Genomic DNA, 26,865 nt, shown 5'->3' with positions numbered 1-26,865 from the left:
TTTTCACCACAAACCTTAGCAGTGATTGGAGGACTAATGTAGTGAACATCTGTGAAAACGGGGTAAGAGCTGAGACTAAAATAGGGAAAGAACAAGTTAAGAATTACTTGACAAGTTAGATGTCTTCATGTTGGCAGGGCCTGATGCAGTACATCCTAGAATACCTAAGCAACTGGCTGAAGAGATCTCTGAGCCATTAGCGATTATCTTTGAGGACTTTTGGAGGATGGGTAAAGGACTGGAAAAGGGCAACTATTGTACCGATCTATAAAAAGGGGAATAATAGACCAGTCAACCTAACTCCGGTACCCAGAAAGATAACGGAGGAAATAATCAAATAATCAGTTTGTAAGCACCTGGAGGAAAATGTGGTGATAAGTAACAGTCAATATGGATTTGTCAAGAACAGATCATGGCAAACCAACCTAATATCCTTATTTGACAGGGTAACAAGCTCGATGGGGGGAAGCAGTAGATGTGATATATCTTGACTTTAGTAAGGCTTTTGATGCTGTCTCACATGACCTTTTCAGAAACAAACTAGGGCAATGTAGCTGAGACAATCCCCACTCCATTCATGCTGCTCCCCATGCATGGTGCAAAACACGAATCCATTCAAATTCAGAGAACGATGTCCCGAACTGTTCCTTTGATGATCCCATCCGTTTTCTAATAATGTGTTCATAAGCACGACAGTTTGATCTCACCCCGCCTGTGCCACGTGCATCCTGCAGATCCCACTCCTTTGCTTAGCCCACGTTCACTGCTCTCCCCAAGCTAGCAGGCAGGAGGATGCTGGTGGGGGCACACCCTGCAGCCCCTTTAAAGCAGCCTCGTGTTTTTTTACAGGTGTCTAGGGTCAGGGACTCAGCGCCCAGCCTTGGCAATAACGTTTGGCTTCATCCAAAACCCCATGAAGGTTTCAGATGCCACGAGGCCTCTCCGGGTATCGATCCACTTGACTGGGCGTTTCAGTTACACACCTAGGTGTGACTGAGGCCTGGGGCACCCACTCAAGTGCAGTAACCTCATTTTTAATGTAGATGCGCTTAGAACAGATCCCTTGTTACAGTCAGATGCAGGGGCTTTTGCCTCTGGGTTTGTCTGCAGCGGAAACTGCCCCCACAGTGACTCGCTGAGTCTGGGGATTGTTGCTTCCCTGTATGGCATCTATGTGTCTGATTATCTAGGGCCTTGGGAAATGCCCACCACCACAGCCCTTCCAGGCAGCCCCTGGAGGAGGCTGGGGGAGCATGGGTGACCAGCTCTTCCTGTGCCAAGTTACCTGGCAACGGAGTCATTTCTTTGAGCAGGAGGGAGGGGAAGAAAAACCCCACTGCACTTTTGAACTTGGTGCCAGAATGCTGAGTGGCTGGGGCTGGATAGCTCCATTGGTGGGGAGGGCACCCAGCAGTCAACCTGTGAAATTGACCAGAAGTTATTAATAGGCAGAAGAAGAATGCAATGGGGGGGGAGGGAGGGAGCGGGGGAGAGGGAGGGAGCGAGCGGGTGAGCGAGAGAGAATTAAATGGGGAGGAAAAGTGAAAGGGAGAGAGTGTGACAGAGAGAGAGAGAGACAGACAGTGATGGAATATGAGAGACAAAGAGAGGGAGAGACAGACACACTGGACGAGGAAGAAAGCAGCGAGGCAGGTGGACAAAGACAGGGGATCTGATTCTCCGTTGTCCAGCTTGTGCAGTCATTTGACTAGGGTAAAGTGAGCGCACAGTGGGTGTAAAATTCAACCACAGCATTCCCCTTTGTACTGGTGTACATGTCTGCCCACTGTTTCATTTCTTCACCTTTGTCTCTCTCTGGAACCATAAATGTTTACCTAATTTTACATGCAGTGCTGACATCTAGTGGCTGCAGAGGGGGTAGGAAAGGGAACCGGCAGGGTTGGGCTGAAAGGTCTGGTGTCCATGGGAGCTCTCCTGGCGCTTTTGCACAGTGTCTCTGGCACCGATGCAGCTCCCCTGGAGCTCGCATCACCAGGGCACTGGTGTTCTTAGGGCTTTGTTGTCGAACTCCATTCAAAGCACATTGAGATGACACAGTGCCAGGGTGAACACACTGAAGCACTGTCTGCCGCGTAGTGTTTCTGCTGTTGGTTCAGCTGTGAGGAAAGGGCTGACCATTCCCAATGCAAGTGTACCCACAGTTACCTGACTCCGGGAGGCATGTAACATTGTGGGGAGTGAGCCCCTGCAGCAGCTGGTCCCCATTCGGAGCCACCCTTTAAGCTGTGTGCAGAGATCTTCTCCTACTGCTTGTGCGGGGACACAGACTCCCCAGGCAGTGTGGCCCCTGGGAGGCAAGGCAGCTCACAGCCCACAGAGAGGACACGGAGAGATGGGGCCAATAACTGTGTCCTCTTCTCAGCCTGAACAACCCCACTGAGTCCTCAGTGTGTGTCTGTTTTGCTGCAGTCGGGTGAAGCCTTTGGCATCAGTAAGGTCATGGGGCTGACGATCCTGGTGGCCGACACATCTCTGCCCGACTTCATCAACAGCATGGTCATCACTCAGAAAGGTCCGGGGACACGGCCGTGCCCAGCTCCATCTTCGACACCATGGTTGTGTAGGCAGCCAGAAAAGGCTGCAGAGTGGCTGTGGCCTGGCGCAACGCAGTTCCCTCTGCTGGGGCTTTAAATCCGCTCTGGCTCCTGCCATCCAAGGGGCCCAAAGTGCTTTACACCAGTGCTGCAACTCAGCATCCCCCGTCCCTCCCAGATAGCAATGGCTAGCATGTGGCTGCCATATCTTCTGCTGGGCCGTGGCCAGAGAGTGTCGGAGTAAGGGCTGGTCTCCAGATGGGAGAGGCAGGGCCAGGTGGAGATTGGCAGTCGTGAGGGAAAGGGATAGAGGGAGACAGAAAGGGAGAGGAGTAAAGGGAAGGCAAGGGGGAAGTGTAGCAAGAGAGCTGGAGAGGTATAAATCCAGGTACCGAGCTGCAGTCCTCAGGAGATGCAGACAGAGAGTGTGGGGAGAGAAAGGGGATGGCTCTGAGCCACCTTTGCCCCTCCCTGATTCTGGGCTGCTCCTGGGGCTTATATGACCCCGAGGGTAGGTTAGAGCACCCCGACCTAGCTCCCAGGGCTAGCATAGTCCCTGTTTTGGCTGTGACGTGTTCTCCGAGCACTAAGAGGGTTTCTCTTTCCCAGGCTGCCGGCTCCAAGGCTCTTGTGCTCTCTCTTCTCACGTTTCTCCGCCCCATCATGCTTCTCTTCCTCATGCTCTTCCTCGTCTTTTCAGTGGTGCTGGGTAAGTGGAGGATGAGCAGGCCTTGGGCGGGGGGGGCTGGCTGCTTGTGCTCTGCCTCCCGCTCCTCACTGTAAGCATCCTGCTAGAGAAGAGGATTCTGCAGTGCTGCACACTGGCGTGAAGATCCCAGTCAAAGCCAGGCTGCTCCTTGCCTCCAAGGAAAGGCAAAGAAACAGGGGGCTGTCCCCTTGTGAAATCTGATCGTACAATCATAGAAGATTAGGGTTGGAAGGGACCTCAGGAGGTCATCTAGTCCAACCCCCTGCTCAAAGCAGGACCCATCCCCAACTAAATCATCCCAGCCAGGGCTTTGTCAAGCTGGGCTTTAAAAACCTCTAAGGAAGGAGATTCCACCACCTCCCTAGGGAACCATTTCCAGTGCTTCACCACCCTCCTAGTGAAAAAGTTTTTCCTAATATCCAACCTAGACCTCCCCCATTGCAACTTGAGACCATTGCTCCTGGTTCTGTCATCTGCTACCCCTGAGAACAGCCGAGCTCCATCCTCTTTGGAACCCCCCTTCAGGTAGTTGAAAGCAGCTATCAAATCCCCCCTCACTCTTCTCTTCTGCAGACTAAATAACCCCAGTTCCCTCAGCCTCTCCTCGTAAGTCATGTGCTCCAGCCCCCTAATCATCTTTACAATTTTTCCATATCCCTGGAGATCCAGGAGAGCTGGCCCTTCCCTGCAGACTGGGGGTTGGAGCACAGGAGCTGTCAGAGCGGGTGGGAGAGTATATGCATGCTGGGGAGTGCGGGGGGGAATGCGGCCTAGGGGTTCCAGCAGTGGACTGGTGTCAGGAGAGCCAACTGTCACAGACTCGCTGCTTGACTTGGGGCAGGGCTGCTCTGTGCCTCAGTTTCACCATCTGTGAAACAAAGAGAGTGACACTGACTCCTCTCGCGGGGTCGGGGTCACGAGGCTCAATTCACATTTGGTAAGGTTTCTGCCAGAGATGGGTTGGGGGCTTGTATTGTGTGTCTGGAGGAGCTTGTATCGGAGGGGACTAGAGAGGGCTTGTGTCAGAGGGGTGTGGTAGAGGGGTAGGCCTTATGTCAAAGTGGGCAACTGTCTCATGGGTGGTAACGGATGCTGAGGTGCATGAGGTGGACTGTGCATTGTGACAAAGTTTCTGCTCTACCCTGGTGGGTCTTGCGCTTATTGGCAGATTTGTTCACCTTGGAGCTTCACGGCAGCCCTCAGCTTGGCTGTTTTTCTGAACCCACAGTCCAGGTCGACTCCTCCTGTGTCTGACCAGGAGTTGGGAGGATTTGGGGGGAACCCGGGCCTGCCGTCTACTCCGGGTTCCAGCCCAGGGCCCTGTGGCATGCAGCTGTCGAGTGCCTCCTGGAACAGCTGTGCGACAGCTACAACTCCCTGGGCTACTTCCCCACGGCCTCCTCCCAACCCCTTCTTTATCCTCGCCATAGGACCTTCCTCCTGGTGTCTGATAATGCTTGTACACCTCAGTCCTCCAACAGTCCGCGTTCTCACTCTCAGCTCCTAGTGCCTCTTGCTCCCAGCTCCTCACACGCACACCATAAACTGAAGTGAGCTCCTTTTTAAAACCCAGGTGCCCCAATTAGCCTGCCTTAATTGATTCTAGCAGCTTCTTGATTGGCTGCAGGTATTCTAATCAGCCTGTCATCATTGTCTCCAGAAGGTTCCTGATTGTTCGGAAACCTTCCCTGTTACCTTACCCAGGGAAAAGGGACCTACTTAGCCTGCTCTCCTGCTGCTGCCCTCTGGCCTGGGCTTTCCTTGCTTTTTGCCCCAGCTGTTGGCTTCTCCCCCCGACTGGGCCAGGCGCCTTCCCCCCTTTCTTTTCTTTTTGTTTTTTTTTTTTCTTTCTTTGCTGTTGCTAGAGTGCCTGCTGGCTGCTGGCCAGCTGTTAGCCCCCCCCCCCCCCCCCCGCCCGCCCTCGGACGCTGCTGCTCCAGCTGAAACCCCCCCCCCCAGAGAGGGGGGGCCTGCCGGCCCGCTTCCCCAGAGTGGGGGAGTGGAAGGACCCAGACTCCAGACCCAGCCGCTTGCTGTTTGTCTGCTGACCCATCTCCGGTTGAGATGACTCTTATCACTTGCTCCGGCATTTCTGGAATGCAAAAAAGAAAGCCCGGAACAGACAGAGAAAAAGCCGTCCACCGGAGGAACACCGCCCGGGGAATCTACAAATCGCCGTGGAGGGGGCCTAAGACTGAGTAACTTTTGAACTGTGCTCTTGTGTGGGGGGAGGCCTTGACTGTGTATCACCTGTCACCGCCCCCGCTGGGGCATCGGCAATGGAGGGCACCGGGGTGACTTCCGCCGCTGCCATGCCCATCGCCTCCCCAGACTCTAGGGAAGCCCCCCCAGCCGACGGGAAAGGCCAGGGTAAGAAGAAGGGGAAGGGCCCCGCTAAAACCACCAGGCCCTCCATGGCAGGGGCCACCCCCACTGCTGCAGCCCCGCCACCGACCACGGTGTCCTCCCCCACTGTCCCCTCCACCAGCTCTGCGGATGTCCCTCCCTCAGCCCCCAGGATGTATGCCTGGGCGGCGGTAGCCCCCCCGCCTGCCGCCTCGTCCTCTCTCCCGCCCACCACCTCAGTCACCATCAATAGCGGCCGGGGCCCCTTTCCCACCGTGACAAGGAAGCACGGTGTCTGATGCCTCCTGGTGCTCGCCTCGCCCCACATGGAGACCTACGTGCGGGCGTTGGCGAGGATGGTGGGGCCCTCGGCCATTGTGGCTGCCTCCAAAATGTACGGGAAGGTCGTTTTCTTCTTAGCATCGGAGGCTGCCACCCAGGAAGCGGTGGAGAGGGGCCAGGCGGTGGGGGGGGGGTGTTTGTCCCCCTAGAGCCGCTAGAGGACCTGGGCGTTCGCCTGGTCCTGACTTCTGTCCCTCCTTTTCTCCCCAATGCTGCCCTGCTACCCGCCCTTTCCACCCTGGGGAAACCTGTTTCTGTTATCAGCCCTCTCCCGTTGGGTTGCAAGGACCCCACCCTCCGTCACATTTTTTCCTTCCGCCGGCAAGTGCAACTTTTACTGCCATCAGCGGCGCGTGACAGAGTGGCGCTCGAAGGGTCCTTCCTAGTCCCCCGCCAGGGGGCCCGTTACCGGGTGTACTTTTTCACGGGGGAAGCCCAGTGCTACCTCTGTCAGGCGCCAGGGCATGTGTGGAGGGACTGCCCCTTAGCGCGGCAAGGAGGGGCACCTGGGATCCCCAAGACCCAGCAGGACATTGGCCCTGTCATTGCCGACGCCCCGGCCGCCTGGTACCCGAACCCGTCCCCCCTCCTCTTCAGACCACCACTTCTCCCGCTCAGGCCCAAGGGGCACCTCCCCTACAATGCCCAGACGAGCGAGAGAGCCCCGCCCTCGCTGCTGACAATCTAGCGGGGCCTATGGAGGAGGGTGTGGCAGAAATACCACCAGGCATGGGAGAGAGCCTGCCCCAGGGAGAATCCTCCCTCCCTTATGCTGCCCCACTGTTCCCCCCACAAGTCCCTGAGCCATCGCCTTTACCCCCTGACACGACCCCTGCTGACCAGCCCCCAGATGATGCCAAGGAGGGCTGGGCCCTAGTCTAGGGGAAGTGAGGCAAGTGGAAGGCTCGAGCTCCGCCTCATCTACCCGAGACGGAGGCCCCCCGGAAGACCAGGAAGGGGGGCACCGATGCCGAACTTTCCGCTTTGCCCACGAGTGCATCCCATCCACCAGTGTCAGCCGGGAAAGACGTGGCAGCACCGGAGGGTAGTGTCTCCCCTCCATGGGAGACCCTCCCCTCCGAGACCCTTGAGGAAGCCGCTTCTGTCCTGACACTACCCGAAGCCCCCGTGAACCCCGAGGCAACCGTCGTGGCGGGTGCCAGCGGGGAGAACCCCAGGGCGACAGAAAGTGTCCTCTCCTCCATGTTCGAGGAGATCGAGGCCTTAGATCTGACCTCAGTCGCCCAGGGGGAGGATGACCTTTTGCCAGCAAATCTCGATCTGAGCGACCTCACTCCACCCCTCTTTTCCCCATGCTCCCTCCCCTTAACTGCTGCTTCCGCTCCCACCTCCAAGGAGCCCCTGGACTCCTCCACCGACCAGCCGCTGATGGCACCCCGCTGACGACCACCAAGCCTGCTCAGGTGACAGCTGGTGCCACGCGGCCGGGGCACGAGTCGCCAGGGGCACCCTCCGTTGGTGCTGAGCAATCGACTTCCTTCCCAGGCAGGGGCCCTATGGAAGATAATCCACCTCCTGATGCTGTGGCCACTAAATCCACCACAGAGCGCATCACCTAGCCACCGTGACAGCCTCCCTCTGTGCGGAGAGGCTGGGGCCAGCCTACTGGCATTTTAACAACAGCCTGTTGGAGGACGAGGGCTTTGTGACGTCCTTCTGGGAATTCTGGCTGGCCTGGCGAGGGCAGCAGCGTGCCTTTCCCTTGGCGCGGCGATGGTGGGACCTGGGAAAGGTGTGCGCCAGGCTTTTCTGCCGCGACTACACCCGGGGCACCAGCTGACGGAGAAATGCAGCGATAGAGCAGTTGGAATGAGAGGTTTTAGAGCTGGAGAGGCATCTGGCCGCCATCCCTGAAGACCCGCTCCTCTGCGGAGCATGCCGGGAGAAGCGGGAGGAGGTCCGGGGGCGCCTTTGTTCAATCCCGCATCTGCCTCCTTCGGGAGATGGATCGCGGCTCCCGCTTCTTCTATGCCCTGGAGAAAATGAGGGGGGCCAAGAAACACGTCACCTGCCTCCTGGCAGAAGACGGCACCCCCCTCACGGAACCGGTGGAGATGTGCGGGAGGGCCTGAGCCTTCTACTCAAGTCTTTTCTCCCCGGATCCGACCGACCCTGGCGCTTGCAGAGTGCTCTGGGAGGAGCTCCCTACGGTCAGCGCGAGCGACCGAGACCGGCTAGAGTTGCCTCTCACTCTGGCCGAGTTCTCGGAAGCCCTCTGTCGCGTACCCACTAATAAGTCTCCAGGCATGGACGGGCTGACCGTGGAGTTCTACCGCGTGTTTTGGGACGTCCTCGGCCCAGACCTAGTCACTGTCTGGGCCAAGTCTCTGCAGAGCAGGGTCCTCCCTCTTTCGTGCAGGCGAGCCGTGCTCGCCTTACTGCCGAAGAAGGGGGACCTCCGCGGTTTACGAAATTGGCGTCCCGTCTCGCTCCTCAGCACGGACTACAAAATCGTAGCGAAAGCAATCTCGCTGCGGCTAGGGTCTGTGCTGGCGGACGTGATCCACCCAGACCAGACCTACACCGTCCCGGACCGCAGTATCTTTGATAACCTATTTCTGGTTCGGGACCTTTTGGAACTCGGGCGTAGAGACGGTCTGTTGTTCGCCCTCCTGTCCCTAGATCAGGAGAAGGCATTCGATAGGGTGGACCACGGGTACCTCCTGAACACTCTGCGAGCGTTTGGCTTCGGACCCCAGTTTGTGGGTTTTCTCCGGGTGCTGTACGCCTCCGCAGTGTCTGGTTAAGCTCAACTGGACCCTGACTGAACCGGTCAGCTTCGAGTGAGGAGTACGGCAGGGGTGCCCCCTCTCGGGCTAGCTGTATGCTCTGGCAATCGAGCCCTTCCTCTGCCTCCTCTGCAGGAGGTTGACAGGGTTGGTGCTGCGGGAGCCGGAGCTGCGACTGGTCCTGTCGTTGTACGCTGATGACGTGTTCCTCGTGGTCCAGGACTCAGGCGACTTGGCACGAGTGGAGGCTTGCCAGGCCATCTATTCGGCAGCCTCCTCCACCTGGGTCAACTGGGTCAAGCGCTCTGGCTTGGCGGTAGGGGACTGGCGGCAGGCGAGCTCCCTCCCACCCGCGCTTCAGACCATCTGGTGGAGCGCAGGTCCGCTGCTCTACCTCGGTGTTTACCTTTCTGCCACGCATCCCTCTTCGCCGGAGAACTGGGAAAATGTAGAGGGCGGGGTAATAGAGTGGCTCCGGAAATGGACGGGACTACTCTGATGTCTCTCCCTTCGTGGGAGACCGCTGGTGCTTAATCAACTAGTCCTGTCCAAGCTCTGGTACCGGCTCAACACCCTGGTCCTAGCCCCGGGTTTCCTGACCAACCTCCGGACATCGATTCTGGGGTTCTTTTGGTCAGGAATGCACTGGACCCCTGTAGGGGTTCTTCATCTAACCCTGAAGGAAGGAGGGCAGGGCCTGAAGTGTCTGCACACTCAGGTCTGCGTCTTCCGCCTCCAGGCCCTACAGAGGCTCCTCTATAGTGCAGGCAGTTCGTCGTGGCGCATACTGGTGCACGCCTTCCTGTGCTGCATCCGAGGGCTCCGATATGACCAGCAGCTTTTTTATCTCTGTCCGGGAGGTCTTCCGCGAGACCTCTTCGGGCTGCCGGTCTTCTACCAGGACCTCCTCCGGACTTGGAAATGTTTTTTAATGACCAGGTCCGTGGCGGCCACCGAGGGGGCAGATCTCCTCACGGAGCCCCTGCTACACAACCCCCAGCTCCATGTGTAGGTGGCGGAGTCCCGCTCGGTGCGCCAGAGCTTGATCCTGGCAGAAGTCACGAGAATTGGAGACCTCCTGGACTATGACTGGGGAGACTGGCTGGATCCCCTGACGCTTGCTTGGCGCATGGGGCTCTCCAGACCTTGTACCCCACGGTGCATACTTCAGGAGGTGAAAGCCGCTTTTCCGCCCGCTGCTAGAATTTACCTCGATCGGGTCCTGCTCGAGGGCACGCCCTGCCCACCCTCTACCCCAGGCCCGCCGGACCCAATCAACCCCCTCACCCCTTTACGGCGAGCCGGCTGCATGAACTGCAGCTGGTATGCTTCCAAACTGCACCAAGAAAACATCTATACACGCTCGTGCTCCACACCCTTCACGCCCTCACCCTAGTGTCCCACCCCGACACAAAGTGGCGAGACCTTCTGCCACCTTTGGAGGGTGAGCAGCCCCGGTGGGCCAGCCTATATTCCACCTTGGTTCCGAGGCCCGTCGGGGACGTCAGTTGGCGGCTCCTTCACGGAGCTGTGAGCACGGGCACGTACTTGGCACGGTTCACCCCCGTCCCAGATACTTGTCCCTTTTGCGGTGTGAGGGAAACCCTGGCACACGTATAGTTGGAGTGCGCCAGGCTGCAGCCCCTGTTCCGGCTCCTCACAAATCTTTTATTACGTTTTTGGTTGCATTTTTCCCCTCACCTTTTTATTTATGCACTCCCCATGCATGGCCTCCCAAAGTCGTGGGATCTCCTAGTTAACCTCCTCCTGGCCCTGGCTAAAACGGCCATCTATAAAACCAGAAAGAGGAGGTTGGCCGATGGAGTTTCCTGTGACTGTGGGGCTGTTTTCCGATCCTCGGTCCGTTCACGTATCCAACGGAGTTCCTCTGGGCGGCGTCCATTGACTCCCTTGATGCTTTTGAGGAGCAGTGGGCGCTGTCCGAGGCTCTCTGCTCTGTGTCCCCGTCCGGCTCCCTTTGTTTTTGACCCTTTGATTGGGGGAGAGAGTAAGGGACCCCAGCCCCAGCCATTGCTGCTGCGGACACCACCACCTTAGAGGGGTCCTTTCACACGTGGGTGTACGTGCCCCCTCCCCGGGTTGTCCACCCCACAGCCTGCCCCTTTTGTTGGATGCTTTCAGAGGAGGGAATTGTTGGTGACACTCAAGTGTGGCGCCAGGTAACTCGAGGGGGTGGCAGACCTTGAGAGTCGATGAAGCCCCCTCGTTCTGGACCACCAGGTAACTTGGAAGGGTGGAAGACCATGTGAGTCGAGGAAGCCCCCCGCGCTGGGCCCAGGCAAGCTTGAACACTTCCTTCCCCTGAAGCTAATGAGAAAACAATTGTGATTGGTTGCTGTGTTACACATTGCATATGCTGTTGTTTTGTTTTGTAAGTGTGTTATGCAAATAAAAAACACCTTTTTTGCTTAAAAAAAAAATTACTCTCCTATAGCCATCTGGTCCGACCCTGTCACAGCATGTACAGTAATTCTGACACCTGCAAGCTAGCGAGGTCCCTGTCTAGACTAGGAAAATAGCTCACTTTTGAAAACATGTCAGGCAACATGTGCTTGACCACAAGTGTAGACCCCAAGTGTAGACAGGATTTAACACTTTTTAAACCACGTAGCTGCTTATGGTTGAGCTCAGACTCCCCACTCTCCCTAGGGATGCAAGGGAATTTGACAGTTGCTAAATCTTTCCCTCTGGTAGGGAGGGCCATAGAGGAAGATGTTGTCATCACTCGAGTTTCCCAGGCATGGGCCAACTCACTTCATTTAATAATAATAATAATACCTAGCACTTACATGGTGCTTCACATCATATCAAAACAAATCCTGGTTTGTGAATCTGACTTTCCAAACACCCTGAGGCATGATTACCATCCTGAGCAATTACCCAGTGCTGTATGTCTTCAAAGCCTTGTGCAAACATTAATTAATCTTAACAATCCCCCGGAGGTGAGACAGCAATGTTACCCCCATTACACGGAGGCTGGGACAGAGACGGGTGAAGTAACTCACCCAAAGCCATAGATGGAATCACTGTCACTCAGTAATTCCTGGCTCCAAGTCCTGTACTTAATCCAACCTCCCAGCTGGGCAGAGAGACTGATCCCTTTGTCACCTATAACTTCGATGTGCCTTATCAAAAACCAACCATCAGCTCCGGTGTGCATGCAACACAGGGAGAGGGAGTGAGGGGCAGGAAGCTGGAGGGATTCCAAAGCTCAGAATTTATGAGAATGTCTTTGGTTTGGGAATCTGTGGAGCTTTTGCTCACCTGGAAGTCTCCGGTTTGGGTTGGTTCATACGTGCTTCTAGATCAGCTCCTCGTTGTTCTGTGAACACCTCACGAAAGTGGACAGAACCTTCTTGGATGCTGGGTTGATTGGAAGTTGGGGTGATAGCTCTGGGTAGATTTTGTGTGGTTAGAGTTGGCTCCATGGAGAGCAGAGAAATGGATCTTAAAATAGCTCTGTGTAATCTGAGATGGTTTTTTAGCTGGGGTGAGGGTGCGGAGCTGGGGAGGTTAAGTCTGGGAAATCAAGTGAACATAGCTACAGAAGGATAAACCCAAAGTGCTCTAAGTATAGCTGGGTGGTGGATACTGTGTTTCTGATCCCTTCCCTCCCAGATTCCTGACTTGGTACTGGACAATGAACCATAGGGTTTACAGAGGAAGACAGAATCACCTTCTCAACCCACTTACTGGGTCAAATTCTGATCTCAGTTACACCAGTGTAAAGCCAGAGTAACCCCAGTGGGGGTACATTAGTGTAATGTTAGTCTGAGTAAGCTCAGAACTGTGCCCATAGATGCAGTATCTTTCCTTCTGGTCCCAGTGTTGCTGTGGCATCCCACCCCAGAGATGGCTGCATTTCTGCAGTGAGTGAAGGGAATTTTTCCTAAAATGCGTATATGGTTTGTAATAGCACAGAGCACTTTATGGCTGGCTGTACTGTTGGTTTAGGACCACATTGTGCCTGATAGGATCTGGGCCCGTGATGGGTGTGATGCTCAGCTGCACCCTTCATAGGAGGGACTCGAGAAGAGATTGCATCTCCATGCCTTCTGCAGAAACGAGGCATGCTGGGAGAATGCACTGAGAGAACACAGCTTGATTGCATGTCCGGTTAGGCCTTTCGTGTTAGCAGCTTCACCAAGGATGCCCCCTATAGGGTTAGCAGAGCTACAGGTAACAGTAGAAGGGAGCAGCACCTGTGCTCAGGAGAGTTGCAAGGACTGCAATTACACCTGGCTCTGACCCAGGGTCTGTAAGAGGGAATGGCTCCTTGTATCTCGCCCCTCTTTGGACACCCAGTCATCATCTATCACTTAGAAAATCTAGCCCTCTCAGGATCAGGTGGCAGACGGATGCTTTGGTGGAAATCTTTGTCCAAGTGACTCACAGACAATGGGTGTGAAATTAGGTACAGAGATGTGTTCCGGCAGTCATCATTGTCTATAGCTATAATACACAACACTCATGAGAGGTCTCACATACATCAATAAATAACAATAATGTTAATCATAGCAGACCCATAGCCAGTTGCCAGCACTTTGGCTTCTGTTTTATTAATAAAAAGGAGGACTTGTGGCACCTCAGAGACTAACCAATTTATTTGAGCATAAGCTTTCGTGAGCTACAGCTCACTTCATCGGATGCACGAAAGCTTATGCTCAAATAAATTGGTTAGTCTCTAAGGTGTCACAAGTCCTCCTTTTCTTTTTGCGGATACAGACTAACATGGCTGCTACTCTGAAACCTGTTTTATTAGTGTGATTCCTCCAGCCGGGGTCACCCCCTCTCCCTGGGGATCAGTGCAAAGTGTGAACTCAGGACAACGTTGGATTCTTCCAACTGTGCAGACGTCACAGTCAGTCTCTAGCACCAGGCGCTGCACCCCAGTCACCATGGTGGCATCCAAACAGCCATTCAAAGCAACGCACAGAGAGAATTGGGTATTTTAGCAGAAAATGGCTGTGCTCTGGCACTCCTCCCCCTCCCAATGTATGCCAGGGATCTGAAAGACAGCACCTCACCCTAACACCGTTTGTAAGGTGTCCTCAGAGCAAGGTAGGGCAGTGCAATTGGCCAGGAGTCACTAGGCCAGTACTCCAGCTCCGGTTCAAAGGAAGGTATCTCGTACTGAGAATCGAAGTAGATAAACAAGGGACAGCAATAGAGGATAGCGATGGATATCAGTACATGCCTGGCAAAGAAACAAAGAATGGGTGTGAGAAGCAGGCGGCAACACCAAAGCCAGTAAATCTTGCTCTCTGCAACAACACAGCCCCTGTCCATATGACGGTGGAAAGTATTCCAGCCACACGGTAGTTGCCAGGATAGTATGGTGTGGATTTGTTGAAGAACACATTAGACCACGTCGCTCGACACAAACCAGGCCAGATTCTGGTGTAAATCCATGTGGCTCCATTGAAGTCAGTGGCCAACTAACCCCATCGGAGGTCTTGGCCCAGTCATTACCCTCTCCTAATTCTCAAACCAAAACTCAGTCTACACTGAGCTCTGATAATGTGATGGATGCTAGAACAATTCCAGCCACAGTGTGGCTACAGCTACACAGTTAGATCAAAACCAAATTATCAAGAAATCATATGCTGTCTGGCCTTGTATGTTCTGGATTTCAGGGCCTGATCATTTGGATCTCAGGTCTCATAACATTTAGCTGTGAGGTGGAATTTGGAGATGCTCCCTGAGCATGGAGTTTTTGAACAAAGTGGCTGACCCACTCAGGCAGCTATAAATCCTGTGAAAGCAAATTATTATCCTTCTCCTTCACTGTCGGTTATTCAGAGAATTCAGAGAACATGACAATTGATACAGCTCCCTGAGAAGAGATCCAGCATATGGAAAGAAAAAGGCATAGACTGCTATTTAATCAGAACAGTGTAAGAAAAGGTCTGGTTGGTAAGAATGTATTTGGCTAGTGCCAAGGGCTTAAATGGTGTTTAATCAATTGTTAGGGCCAATTGAGTGGTGCGAAACATTCACTGAGTTTTGTGTAAGTAAAGACTGAGGCCATGTCTATACACACAGCACTGCTGCAGCATGTCTGATGAAAAAGCTTTATGACAAGAGGAGAAAGCTGTCCTGTCAGCATAAAAAAACACCTCCATGAATGGCGGAAGCTATGTCAGTGGGAGAAGCTGTCCTGCCAACATAGCACAGTGCACACGAGTGTTTATGTCAGTGTAACTTATGTCGCTCATGGGCGTTGGAATATTCACACCCCTGAGTGACAAAAATTATGCCGACATAGGCTGTAGTGAGACAGACTGTGAGTAAAAACTGAATCAGGACCTCAGGATGCAGTCCTTATTGCAGAAAGTGTCAAATAAATAGAGCTGTGCAGAAACAGGAATTTCCATCCTGCAGGAAGTTTCACACTTCAGACAAAAATTTAGTTACAAACTGGAACAAAAAGTCAAATGTGTGAGAGTTTCTGCAGAACAGAAATGGTTGAGAAAGTCCATTCTGGAAGAACTGTAAGGGAATGTTTTAAAACATCCTGGGCCAAGCCCAGGGATCCAGCTTCCCAGGAAGATGGCAGACCGGGGACCCAGGGAGTCAGCTGTCTGGGGAGACTGGCAGGTGGGTGAGCTGCCGGAAAGGAAAGCCATCCAGGCTGCCTGAGGTGTTTACTGGCCACTTCACTTTGAATGGTCTTTTACAGTATGTGTTAAATACAAATGCTAAACAATCTGTTCCACCTTGTATTTAGCTGCGACACTTTTGAGGCTTGGTCTACATGAGCAAATGAGGTCGGTATAACTGAAAAACCCACACCCCTGAGCAACACAGTTAAACCAACCTAGCCCCCGTGTGACGATGTGACGCAGCAGGGAGAGGGGAGTGTTGACCTGGGAATGTGCCCTGCGGATGGGAGACCTGAGAGCCTGTCACCTGAGCCAGGAGGGGAAGGGGGAGGTAACACCTCTGCCCAGGAATGTGGACAAAGGCTGCAGGAGGGAACCTGCTGTGGGGGTTTAGTTTCAGTTTGGTGCTGGGTGGAGGAACGCAGGGAACCCCAGGGCTGGGGTCTAAGCTCCCTGCTCCCCCAGAAGGACTTGACTGAGGGGTCCTGGGGGTACCCACAAGCTCTGTTTTAGACTGTGTTCCTATTGTCCAATAAACCTTCCGTTTTACTGGCTGGCTGAGAGTCTCAGTGAATCCCAGGAAGAGGGGTGCAGGCCCCGGACTCCCCCACACTCCGTGACACCCCGGTGTAGACAGCGCTAGGCTGACAGGAGAATTCTCCCATTGACCTAGCTACCACACTGCCTCTCAGGGAGGAGGAATACCTACACCAGTGGGAGAATGCTTCCTCTTGGTGTAGATGGTGTCTTCACTGAAGTGCTATGGCTGAACAGCTGTGCCGTTGCAGCGTTTTAAGTGTAGACAAGCCCTAAGTACCTTTCCCAGACCGGAAGATGAGCTCTGTGTAGCTCAAAAGCTTGTCTCTTTCATCAACAGAAGTTGGTCCAATAAAAGATACTACCCTACCCACTTTGTCTCTCTGGTTTTCATAGAAAGTTTCAACAGAATCGACACGTTCCGGTGGAACTCTTCAGCTCTGTTGAATCAGCATTTTTCCGACAGACAACTGGTCCTTCAGAAAAATTTCAGCCAATTCGAGAAATAAAGATTGAGGCTGGGATTTTCAAAGCAGACTAAGGGAGTTAGGCACACCCATCCAATGGGATTTAGGGACCTGACTCCCTTAGGTTCCTTTGGAACTCCCACCCTAAAAGAATTAAAAAATGAAAATGTATATAACAGTAAGGGATCATTTATCAACCCTAATCTTGATTTCACATCACCATAGAGCTTCTCATGCTCTCCCCCCCCCAAGTGCTTTCTGATCTCCTAAACTCCCAGGCTGTCTCTGGGCATTCCATTCTGAAATCAGCAAGATGGATTTTCCCGTTGTGGAGTAACTCCCCATAGCAACTTCCCTACTGAGTCAAAGCAGCACTGGGGAAGAAACAGCCACTCTTACCAGAAGCTGTGAAGGTAACAAAAGTTGATCCTCTGCCAAAATCCACAGAACCACTTGTCGCTTAACCAGCAGCTAATGGCTAGCACCCACCACATGACCATGAACGCAGCTGTGCGGTGAACACGTGGGTTACTGCACCTGGGAGAGAGGAGTGGGGGAAAGATTGGTGTCTTGAGGTTAGGAGAAAATTGTCCTTTCAGTATAGAATACATTTTTAAAAAGCAACAGTTAGATTTGATTTGCCAACCTTGATATATCAGAGCAAGACTTGGCTGCTTCCCATTGGAAATGGACAGACCACATTTTCCTGCTGTTCCAGAAGCAATTTGATTTATGTAAATGGCAGTGTGCAGTGCTTAATTTTTGCCAGGGCTGAGCCCTGGCACCTCTGGGCCTGGCAGTTCATAGCCCGGCACCTCTGGGCCTGGCAATTCATAGCCCGGCACCTCTGGGCTTGCTGCATCAGTTATGAAAGTAAAAAAATGGCGTGAGCCCCAGCACCTCTTTCATTACAAATTAAGCCCTGGTTTGGTGATGATGAAACGTGCAGGATTGACAATCCTGGAAACATTCAGGTGGGATTTCCAAAAGAGTATGAGGGAGGTAGGCACCTACCTCCAATTGGAGCATTTTCAGCTCCTAACTCCCTTAGGCTCTTTTGAAAATACCAGCCCCTGTCCCCAGAACAAGTACAGCCCAGGGAGTGGCAGAGCAAACTTCTGCACAGATTACCATGTAGACATACTCCTTAGACTGTCAACAGGAGGGTGCATTCATACCAGTTGTGCTGGTGGTTTCATGTGCTTGGGCATTTGCCCGTTAGGAACTGAGCCCACCTCACAGAAGCCATCAAACAGCTGCAAATTGGGAACACCAATCGCTCTTCACTGACAGAAGCTGGATTTGAGCTTCCCTTCCCCAGCTCACTAGATTCTGAGCATCTTCAGAGAAACGATAATTTGCCCATTCTTTCTCAGGTTGACGAGCCTGAACCTTCTGATTTTGGGGCAGCGAAGCCTGTATGAGCTCACTCTGAGAGGCTGAGTGTCCATCCCAAATGTCTGTTGGTTCCAGCTGGCCAGCCTGATCCTCAAAAGAAAGGCAAGTTGTCTTTGTTCACAGTTTTGTGTGCGCTGTTTACACCGGCGCTTTACAGTGCTGAAACTTGCTGCGCTCAGGGGGGTGTTTTTTCACATCCCTGAGTGAGACAGTTGCAGGGCTGTAAATTGCCAGGGGAGACCAGCCCTAAGGTCATGTCTAGCCAGTTTATAGCAGCACAATGGTGCCAATTCAGCTGCACCACTGTAGGCTCTCACCAGTAGCCACTCCATGCTGGCGGGAGAGAACTCTCCTGTCGACATAATGAAACCACCTCCTACAAGCAGCGGTAGCTTTGTCCATGGGCGAGCGTCTCCAGCCACCATAATGCTGTCCACACCGGCGCTTTTGACGGTGTGGCTTACATCAGTCAGCGGGGTGTTTTTTTCACACCCCTGAGCAGCATCCAAGTTATACCAACCAAAGTGCTAGTGTAGTCGGATTACCAGATAGCAAGTGTGAAAAATCGGGACAGGAGGTGGGGGGTAATAGGTATCTATATACGAGAAAGCCCCCAAAATCGGGACTGTCCCTATAAAATCGGGACATCCTGGTCACCCTACAGTGTAGACATAGCCTGAGTAGGTTTCCCAGACGTGAAGAAGAGCTCTGTGTAAGCTTGAAAGCTTTTCTCTCTAACCAACAGAAGCTGGTTCAATAAAAGATATTATCTCACCCCCTTGTGCCTGAGTTTTTTGTGTCATTTAAGCCCCAGTTCAGCACAGCACTCCAATCCCTATTCACCAAAGCACTTAAGCAAATGCTCAATTATTTCCCTGAATAGGGATGTACTTAAGCAGGTACCTGAATGCTTTGCTGAACTGGGGCCTTAATGCAGGCAGTGGCCCTGTATCTGTCTAGGGACCACCTGAATTGGAACTGATGGCCTGTTCCAAAGCCCCTTGCAGTCAATGCATCCGACGAAGTGGGTATTCACCCACGAAAGCTTATGCTCCAATATATCTGTTAGTCTATGAGGTGCCACAGGACTCTTTGCCGCTTTCACAGCTCCAGACTAACAAGGCTACCCCCTCTGATACTAGTCTTTCCATTGACATCAGCAGGTTTTAGATTAGGCTCATGGAGAATAGAATTAGGATACAATCATTTAGGGTAGCGATAGACTTAATGCAGATGTTATCTTAGCTGTTTATACAATCCTCATTACCCCATCTGAGCAGCTTCCAGTCTTTAATATATTTATCCTCACAAACATACTGTGAGGTAGGGGAGTGCTATTTATTTCCCTTCTAAAGAAGGGTAACAGTGGCAGAGCAGGGCGTTCCCAGACTTCCCAAGTGCAGGCTAGCACTCTCATCAATGGGCCACCCTTCCTCTTCATAGAGCCCTAATGGACAGAACCAAAGCAAGATTCGTGTCTTTGAGTTACGCCTAGGTTCCTTTGTGCCTGTGTGAATGTCTCCCTACGGCTGGGATTCAGTCATTACTGTTTTCCTGTTTAAAGTAGGTTTCAGTATCTTGTTTCCTTTCATTTTGTCATTAGAATTGTCCGATGAGGACAATTTTTGCACGCAAATTGTTGCACCCAAATGGCTGAAGGGGTTTAGTGCAAGCTTAACCAAAAAATTCCCCATGAGGCAGACACAAAAGGGTGGATACTGTGGTCAGTTCTGAGTATGTGAAAAGAGGGGGTGTTAATGGTTGCCTTTTGCAACCTTATCAGCAGTGGGTGCAATTCAGCGTCCACTATCACGCTGTAACATGATGCTTGGCTGACTTCCCACAACACTTACCTGGTAAATAAACTGATACCAGTTTCTAAATCCTGTAATTGATTCAAGGCATTTGCTTCACTTTGAGTGGTTGCTAATTCTGCTGATTTGGCTCTAAACTAGAAAATTGTCGCATGCCAGGTTCTTACATATTTGCTTATGTCTGTTGAAATAACAAATTAAATTGCAGGTTTGCAAAGCCCTTTGCACAGACATTGTACAGACTTGTACACCTTGACTTCTGTTCATTTCAGCCATGGTGTACGGTCCTCACAGACTGTAGGAGAAGTCCCCAATTTCATTTTCAGTTTAATTTCACCACTGTTACCCACAGGTACTATTGATTGTTAAAAGATTGCAGTGGGGGAGGTTTAGATTGGATATTAGGAAAAACTTTTTCACTAAGAGGGTGGTGAAACACTGGAATGCGTTACCTAGGGAGGTGGTAGAATCTCCTTCCTTAGAGGTTTTTAAGGTCAGGCTTGACAAAGCCCTGGCTGGGATGATTTAACTGGGAATTGGTCCTGCTTCGAGCAGGGGGTTGGACTAGATGACCTTCTGGGGTCCCTTCCGACCCTGATATTCTATGATTCTATGATTGAGGCACAAGGCAAATAAACAAAAGAAATCTGAATGGACAGATGTAGGTCTATCCAAAGTGCTTGTGTATTCTTTTGGCACATCTTTGGAAATCTTGATTTACTGCAGTGCTGGTGATGCGGTGTATGTGTCTGTTTGTGCACACATGTGCGAGGATGTTTGTCCGTGCACAGGTACCTTTGCATGTGCGTGCTGGCACGCTTGTGCGTTAGTGCATGTGGGGGGGGTGCACTTGTGTGTGTCTTTGTGTGTGTGCATATTTGGCCTGCGTGGGCACATTTGGGTGCATGTATTCGCGTCTTTGCTTATGTGTATGCAAGTGTGTGTGTGTTTGTGTGTGTGTGTGTGTGTGTGTGTGTGTGTACTTTTTTTGTGTCTGTGGGTCAGCTTTCCCCTACACTCCTGCCTGCAGAAGCATGAAATAAAAGTGCAAACAAACTGCCCTGCAAAGAAAACCCACATCTTACTTTTTCAGCTCCTGACGTGTTAAATACAGGAGGTGGAGGGAAATGCTGTTGAGCAGATAAGCGTTGAAGGTAGGTTTGATGAATGACATCAGGGTGCAGACAACGGTGGTGAAGCCAACCAGCCAGACAAACTGAGTCCTAATGAGAAAGGGGAGGCAGTCAGATGGGAGTGAGTATTAGGGGTTATACATGTCACAGCAATGCGGGGAGGAGAAAGTTCCCTGTCAGTTGCTGAGAGGGTTAATATTAGGGCTGCTGATTAATCACAGTTAACTCAAAAAAATTAATCGTGGTTAAAAAAATTAATCACGATTAATCGCACTGTTAATAATAGAATGCCAACTGAAATGTATTAAATATTTTTGGATGTTTTTCTACATTTTCAAATATATTGATTTCTGTTACAACACAGTCTACAAAGTGTACAGGGCTCACTTTATATTATTATTTTTTATTACAAATATTTGCACTGTAAAAATGATAAAAGAAATAGTATTTTTCAATTCACCTCATACAAGTACTGTAGTGCAATCTCTTTATCATGAAAGCGCAGCTTACAAATGTAGGGCTTTTTTGTTACATAGCTGCACTCAAAAACAAAACAATGTAAAAATTTAGAGCCTACAAGTCCACTCAGTCCTACTTCTTCTTCAGCCAATCGCTAAGACAAACAAGTTTGTTTACACTGACGGGAGATAATGTTGCCCGCTTCTTATTTACAATGTCACCTGCAAGTGAGACCAAGCATTCGCATGGCACTTTTGTAGCTGGTATTGCAAGGTATTTACATGCCAGATGCGCTAAACATTCGTATGCCTCTTCATGCTTTGGCCACCATTCCAGAGGACAGGCTTCCATGCTGATGATGCTCATTAAAAAAAAATGTGTAAATTAATTTGTGACTGAACTCCTTGGGGGAGAATTGTATGTCTCCTGCTCAGTTTTACCCACATTCTGCCATATATTTCATGTTACAGCAGTCTCACATGATGACCCAGCACATGGTTATTTTATGAACACTTTCACAGCAGATTTGACAAAATGCAAAGAAGGTACCAATGTGAGATTTCTAAAGATAACTACAGCATTCGATCCAAGGTTTAAGAATCTGAAGTGCCATCAAAAATCTGAGAGGGAGGAGGTGTGGAGCATGCTTTCAGAAGTCTTAAAAGAGCAACACTCTGATGTGGAAACTACAGAACCCAAACCATCAGAAAATAAAATCAACCCTCTGCTGGTGGCATCTGACTCAGAGAATGAAATTGAAAATACGTTGGTTCGCACTGCTTTGGATCATTACTGCGCTGATCCCATCATCAGCATGGACGCATGAAGGGACATAGGAATCTTTAGCACATCTGGCATGTAAATATATTGATATGCCAGCTACAACAGTGCCATGAGAACGCCTGTTCTCACTTTCAGGTGACATTGTAAACAAGAAGCAGGCAGCATTATCTCCTGCAAATGCAACCAAACTTGTTGGTCTGAGTGATTGGCTGAACAAGAAGTAGGACTGAGTGGACTTGTAGGCTTTAAAGTTTTACAGTGTTTTATTTTTGAATGCAGTTTTTTTGTACATAATTCTACATTTGTAAGTTCAACTTTCATGATAAAGAGATTGCACAACAGTACTGTACTTGTATGAGGTGAATTGAAAAATACTATTTCTTTTGTTTTTTTACAGTGCAAATATTTGTAATAAAAAAAAATACAAAGTGAGCCCTGTGCACTTTGCATGCTGTGTTGTAATTGAAATCAATATATTTGAAAATGTAGAAAACGTCCAAAAATGTTTAAAGAAATGGTATTCCATTCTTGTTTAACCATCACAATTAATTTTTTTCATCGCTTGACAGCCCTAGTTAATATTAATGAAACGTTGCCCTTCTCTAGCACCTTTCAGTGTTTTGCACAATGAGCTCAGCCTCACCCCACCCCTTCCCCATGGGGTTGGTGGTGTTATTCCTATGGTACAGATGGGGAAACTGAGGTACAGAGAGAGGAAGTGACTTGCCCAAGGCTTCAGAGGGACTCCATGGCAGAGCCTAACTGAGATTGGCTAACCATCACCCCAGGCACAAAGTGATCCATGTGCACATTCACAGTGACAGTGCTCAGCTGGTTAGCAAGTCTGCCCAGGGCTGCCATCTCCTTAGCGGTCTCTCCCTAGATCTTTCTCCAGTGATAGCTTGGGGGTGGGGAGGTTGGAGGGTGGCGAAGGCTACACAGCAACGGGATCTCAGCAAGGGCAGGTGACTGGCACTACATGGGGACTACAGACACTTCCAAAGTAGACACCCTGGAGGGCACAACGGGAGGGTGGGTGGGAGCAAGTTAACTATACATCAGCCCCAATTCCCAAGGCTGCTGGGGTCAGGACGTGTTGGATCAGTCCCTCAAAGCTGTTCTGACAGCAGCTTGTAATGGTCCCCAAGGGACCATTATGCCAGTTGTGACTGCTGGAGCACATTTGCCTCCAGCATGCCGCAGAGAAGGGCTAAGAGGAAACGGCATGGATCTGGCTGCACCAGCTTCCTGGGAGTTCCCCCGTTCAGGCGGAATCCTCAGCTGTCAGCTTAGGGCAGCTTTAGGTCTGCTTTGGACTGCGAGAACGGCATAAGCAGGTTTACAACGAGGCAAGATCTAGTCCCTTACGTAGGACACATGCTTTTGCCGGCTTGTCTCGTTGTGGTTCCTTCTTTCTGTCTCTAATACACGGCACAGGCTGCCGTTTGGCTAGGAAACCGTGTTTGTTTTATTAACTGAATCACTCTGGGAAGGAACCCCTGTGTTTAAATGTTGGCAAACAACATTTTGTTCCCTGGTAGCTGTCCCAGCTGAATCTCTGGGATCTTCCGCAGGAAGGGAGATGAGGACAAACGGCCGAAATCCTCCCTTCAGGCTGCTGCGATAGGATAGCCAGCTCACTGCCCTGATGCCCCGGGACAAGGTTGGCCTGCTGCAGCAGGCTTTGAGTGAATGATCCCTGCCACGCAGTCCCATTCTCTGTTGCCCTCCCCCTACCCCAGGCCTTTTCACTTTCAGAAACTCAAGGCAGGTTTATGTCCAGGACAGGCCCATTAGAAATGTCCCAAAGAACCAAATGCTCCTGAAGGTTCATGCTATCAGCATGCCTTTGCAGAGCCCAAACCAGCAGCTGACTCTAAATTTGCATCCAGCTCCTGCCTGGAGGTCTCCCAGTATGGAGCCCAAGTATGCTTTATCCACCTGGAAAGGCCCAGAGCTGTGCCTGGCAGAGGGCAGGGGTCACCTGAGCAACAGTTGGACTGAGACAGCAACAGGGCAGAGCCCAGGAGAACAAGACCAAGAACAGAGTCTCCCAGAATGTCTGTTCTCCAAGGGAAGCTTCCCAGAAAGCAGGCACACCTCTGCGGGAGAGAGAGGGGATTTTCCAAAAGGCTCCTTGAGAGTAAGGCTGGGTTGTCTGGCTCTTGGGGTGGGCATGGAAGAGTTGGGGATTCCCAAAGGAAAAGAAGGTGGAAATGGCAACAAGAAGCTGCAAGCACGAGCCGCTTCTGCTTTGTGCTTTGCCGGAGAGGCAGGACGGATGCAAAGTCAGTGGGAGTTTTGCTTGCATAAGGGGACTGCAGGATTGAGCCCAGTGGCAGGAGTTCTGTCACTAATGACAACCCTCCATTTCTCCTGAAAACCCATTCAGATTTTGCCCATTGCTGAACAACAATAGGGCTCTCGCATGGGGGCATTCACGTGCAAATCCCTTGCAAGGTCCCTCCACAGCTCCTCCCGCCCAGGGCTCTGCAGTGAACTCCCGATGACCTCCTCTTTCGCCTGGAAATGACAAACTCCAAGTGTCACCAAGCCCAGCTTGGAGAGCAAAGTCTCACCGGCCTGAAGGGGGAAGACAGACTGTCTCCCCAGACTCTGCCCTTACCCCACAATGAGAAATCCAGAGCTGCCGCTGTGAGGCTGCCCTAAGCCACTCCTCTGGGTGCGCTCATGGATTTTATTGTGCAATAGTGCTAGTCGGACTAGGAAATGCCCAGCACAATGGGGCCCACTGGTCCTGGTTGGGGACTTGGGGGGCTGCTGCAAAACCAGAATAAACAGTAATAAAATAAGCCATGAGAAAAACAATTGCTCCCTGTGAGTGAACAAGGACAATTGCAGGGCTCCTTTGTGGCTGGTCTGGACTTTCCTCCCCCACTGCTCTATTTGCCACCTGTCCGGTTTTTGGCTTCTGGGTGCCATTTAGAGTGCCCGGTTACTGCGGGGCAGGAGGAGGTGATGGGTCATTACTGCCTCCTATCTGCAGGTAGGCTTCTTGAGACAATCCAGCGAATGACCAGGGGCGGGTGGTGAGAGGAGCAAGCGATGGGGGCAGGGTCTTGGGGAAAGAGGCAGAGAAGGGGCGGGGCCTGAGGGAAGAGGTGGGGCCTTGGGGGAAGAGGCGTGGCAGGAATGGGGCCTCAGGGATCCGGTTACCAGGAATTAGAAAGGTGGCAACCGTAGTCTTCGGGGACCCTTTCTCACTTGCTGCAATGGGAGCACCTATATGCAGTGACCCAGCTCCAACCAGCAGTCCTGAGATTTTGGTGGCAGTCTCAAGAAAGCCCCCCAAAGCCTGAGGCTCAGACAAAAAGCCTGAGATTGGAGCAGATTTGGCCCTAGTCTCTGCTCTTGGGGACAGGGCCCAGGGATAGGCAGAGCATCCTCTTGCATACGAAGCTGCAGCCATGTCCCTCAGCCTATCAGAGTGACCATCTGGGCATGGATGGTACTGCAGGGTCAGGTACAGGGAGACAAAGGCCATCCAGAAGTTAACCAGGACAAGGAAATAAGAGGTTTCAGTGATCAGAGGGCAACACAGGAAGTGCTAAAGGAGGAGTGGTAGCAACCAGTGTATTGATTTTGCCCAATGCTGTTCCTTATAAATATTTTTCCAACCGTTTTTATTTTAAGAGTTCTTGCATCGCCATGTTCTGGAGCAGGAACTTGAAATTGGGCAGGGGATGGACCTGGGGGCAGCCTTCTGCTGTCCCCACGAAAATCCAGCCAGATTTGGTGGACTTATAAACTGCTGAAAATTCCCATTTGCTTGTGCTCAGTGGAGCTTCTGATTTGTTGCTAAAAGCACTGATATTCCATCTGCACTGAGCATGCTCCCCAGAATCTCCCTGCATCATGCGGAAGCAGAAATCCTGAACTGAACCCCCCATATGGGAGAGGACACAGACAAGATGGAACATCACCCTCATCCTCATGCTTTCTTCCATCAAAATACTCTTTGACTGAGGCCTCGTGGGTGGGAACTGGGAGACCATGTGTCCTAAATTCACTTCTTGTAGCAGCTGGTGATATAATAAGCAACTTCGTCCTTATTAATAAGCCAGCAACCCTGCCAGAACATGAATTCGCTAGAGCTCTTAAAATAAAAGTGGTTGGGAAAATACATATAATGGGAGGCATTAGGCAACCTCATTATAGTGGTTGCTACCCACTGAGAGGTTATACAAACAGGAGCTAGATCTTAGGTCTCTAACTTGGCAAACCCAAGTCTTCTCCACTCAGCCACACGCCCTGTAAGAGCGATCTTGCCAAGTCTATGTATTTGAAATTCTCCATGCTCAGCCCCCTGGTAAGCTTTGTAAAGAAAGCCAGCTCCAGCTGAGATGAGCTCTTGGAATGGAGGATCCCCTCATGGGTCCATTGACAGAGCTTCTGCCTGTGAACGATGAGGTTTCTGGTTCCCAGTACAAGCGATGGTACCCTGCAGGGTGTCTCCTCTCAGTAAGGCTGGCTGATGAATGGGGGATTCTCTGGATCAGACAAATCCAATATAGTGTCACAGCCCTGGAATCTGCACCACGTGTCCCGCCCAGGTTGTACCTGTCCTTGATAAATCCCGGGAAGTAACATTTTGGGATCCAAAAGGTGTACGTCAAGGCGACTGTCCAGAGGATGGAGAGCTCATCCAGCAGCTGTCCCACATAGCTCAGGGTCACGTGATAGTAGGTAGAGAAAATACCTGCAATGAGTGAGGCGGGTTGTGTTAATAACCTTCCTCCTTCCAGCTCAGCACCCCCCTCAAGGAGACAGTCCGCTGCAATTCCTGGGAGAGATTCTCTGCTTCAGAAGATCCCGCAGTTCAGTTTCGTCCCACCAGCCCCTTGATGCTTGTGTTGCAGGAACCCTCCCTGCCTTTCAGGCCTTCGCTAGGCCAGATCAGCTCAGCTGCTGTTCCTGTCTAACCC

At 51.5% G+C, this 26,865-nt stretch overlaps 1 protein-coding gene across 1 annotated transcript in view; it reads right to left on the bottom strand.

The window, feature by feature from the left end:
- Positions 1–13,393: 13,393 nt before the first annotated feature.
- Positions 13,394–26,865, bottom strand: part of ACER1 (alkaline ceramidase 1) — a 36,998-nt gene continuing 23,526 nt past the window's right edge. Inside the window, exons 4-7 of the mRNA XM_073324222.1 lie at positions 26,501–26,639; positions 20,630–20,767; positions 16,732–16,869; positions 13,394–13,920 (exon numbers count right to left, since the gene is read on the bottom strand). Of these exons, the coding sequence (XP_073180323.1) occupies positions 13,752–13,920; positions 16,732–16,869; positions 20,630–20,767; positions 26,501–26,639 (584 nt within the window). The 3' untranslated portion in view covers positions 13,394–13,751. The remainder of the gene's footprint in view (positions 13,921–16,731; positions 16,870–20,629; positions 20,768–26,500; positions 26,640–26,865) is intronic.

The sequence above is a fragment of the Lepidochelys kempii genome, chromosome 25, assembly GCF_965140285.1.
Source record: "Lepidochelys kempii isolate rLepKem1 chromosome 25, rLepKem1.hap1, whole genome shotgun sequence".
Classification (NCBI taxonomy): domain Eukaryota; kingdom Metazoa; phylum Chordata; order Testudines; family Cheloniidae; genus Lepidochelys; species Lepidochelys kempii.
The sequence above is the reverse complement of the archived record's forward strand: the minus strand, read 5'-3'. Positions and strand labels throughout refer to the sequence as shown.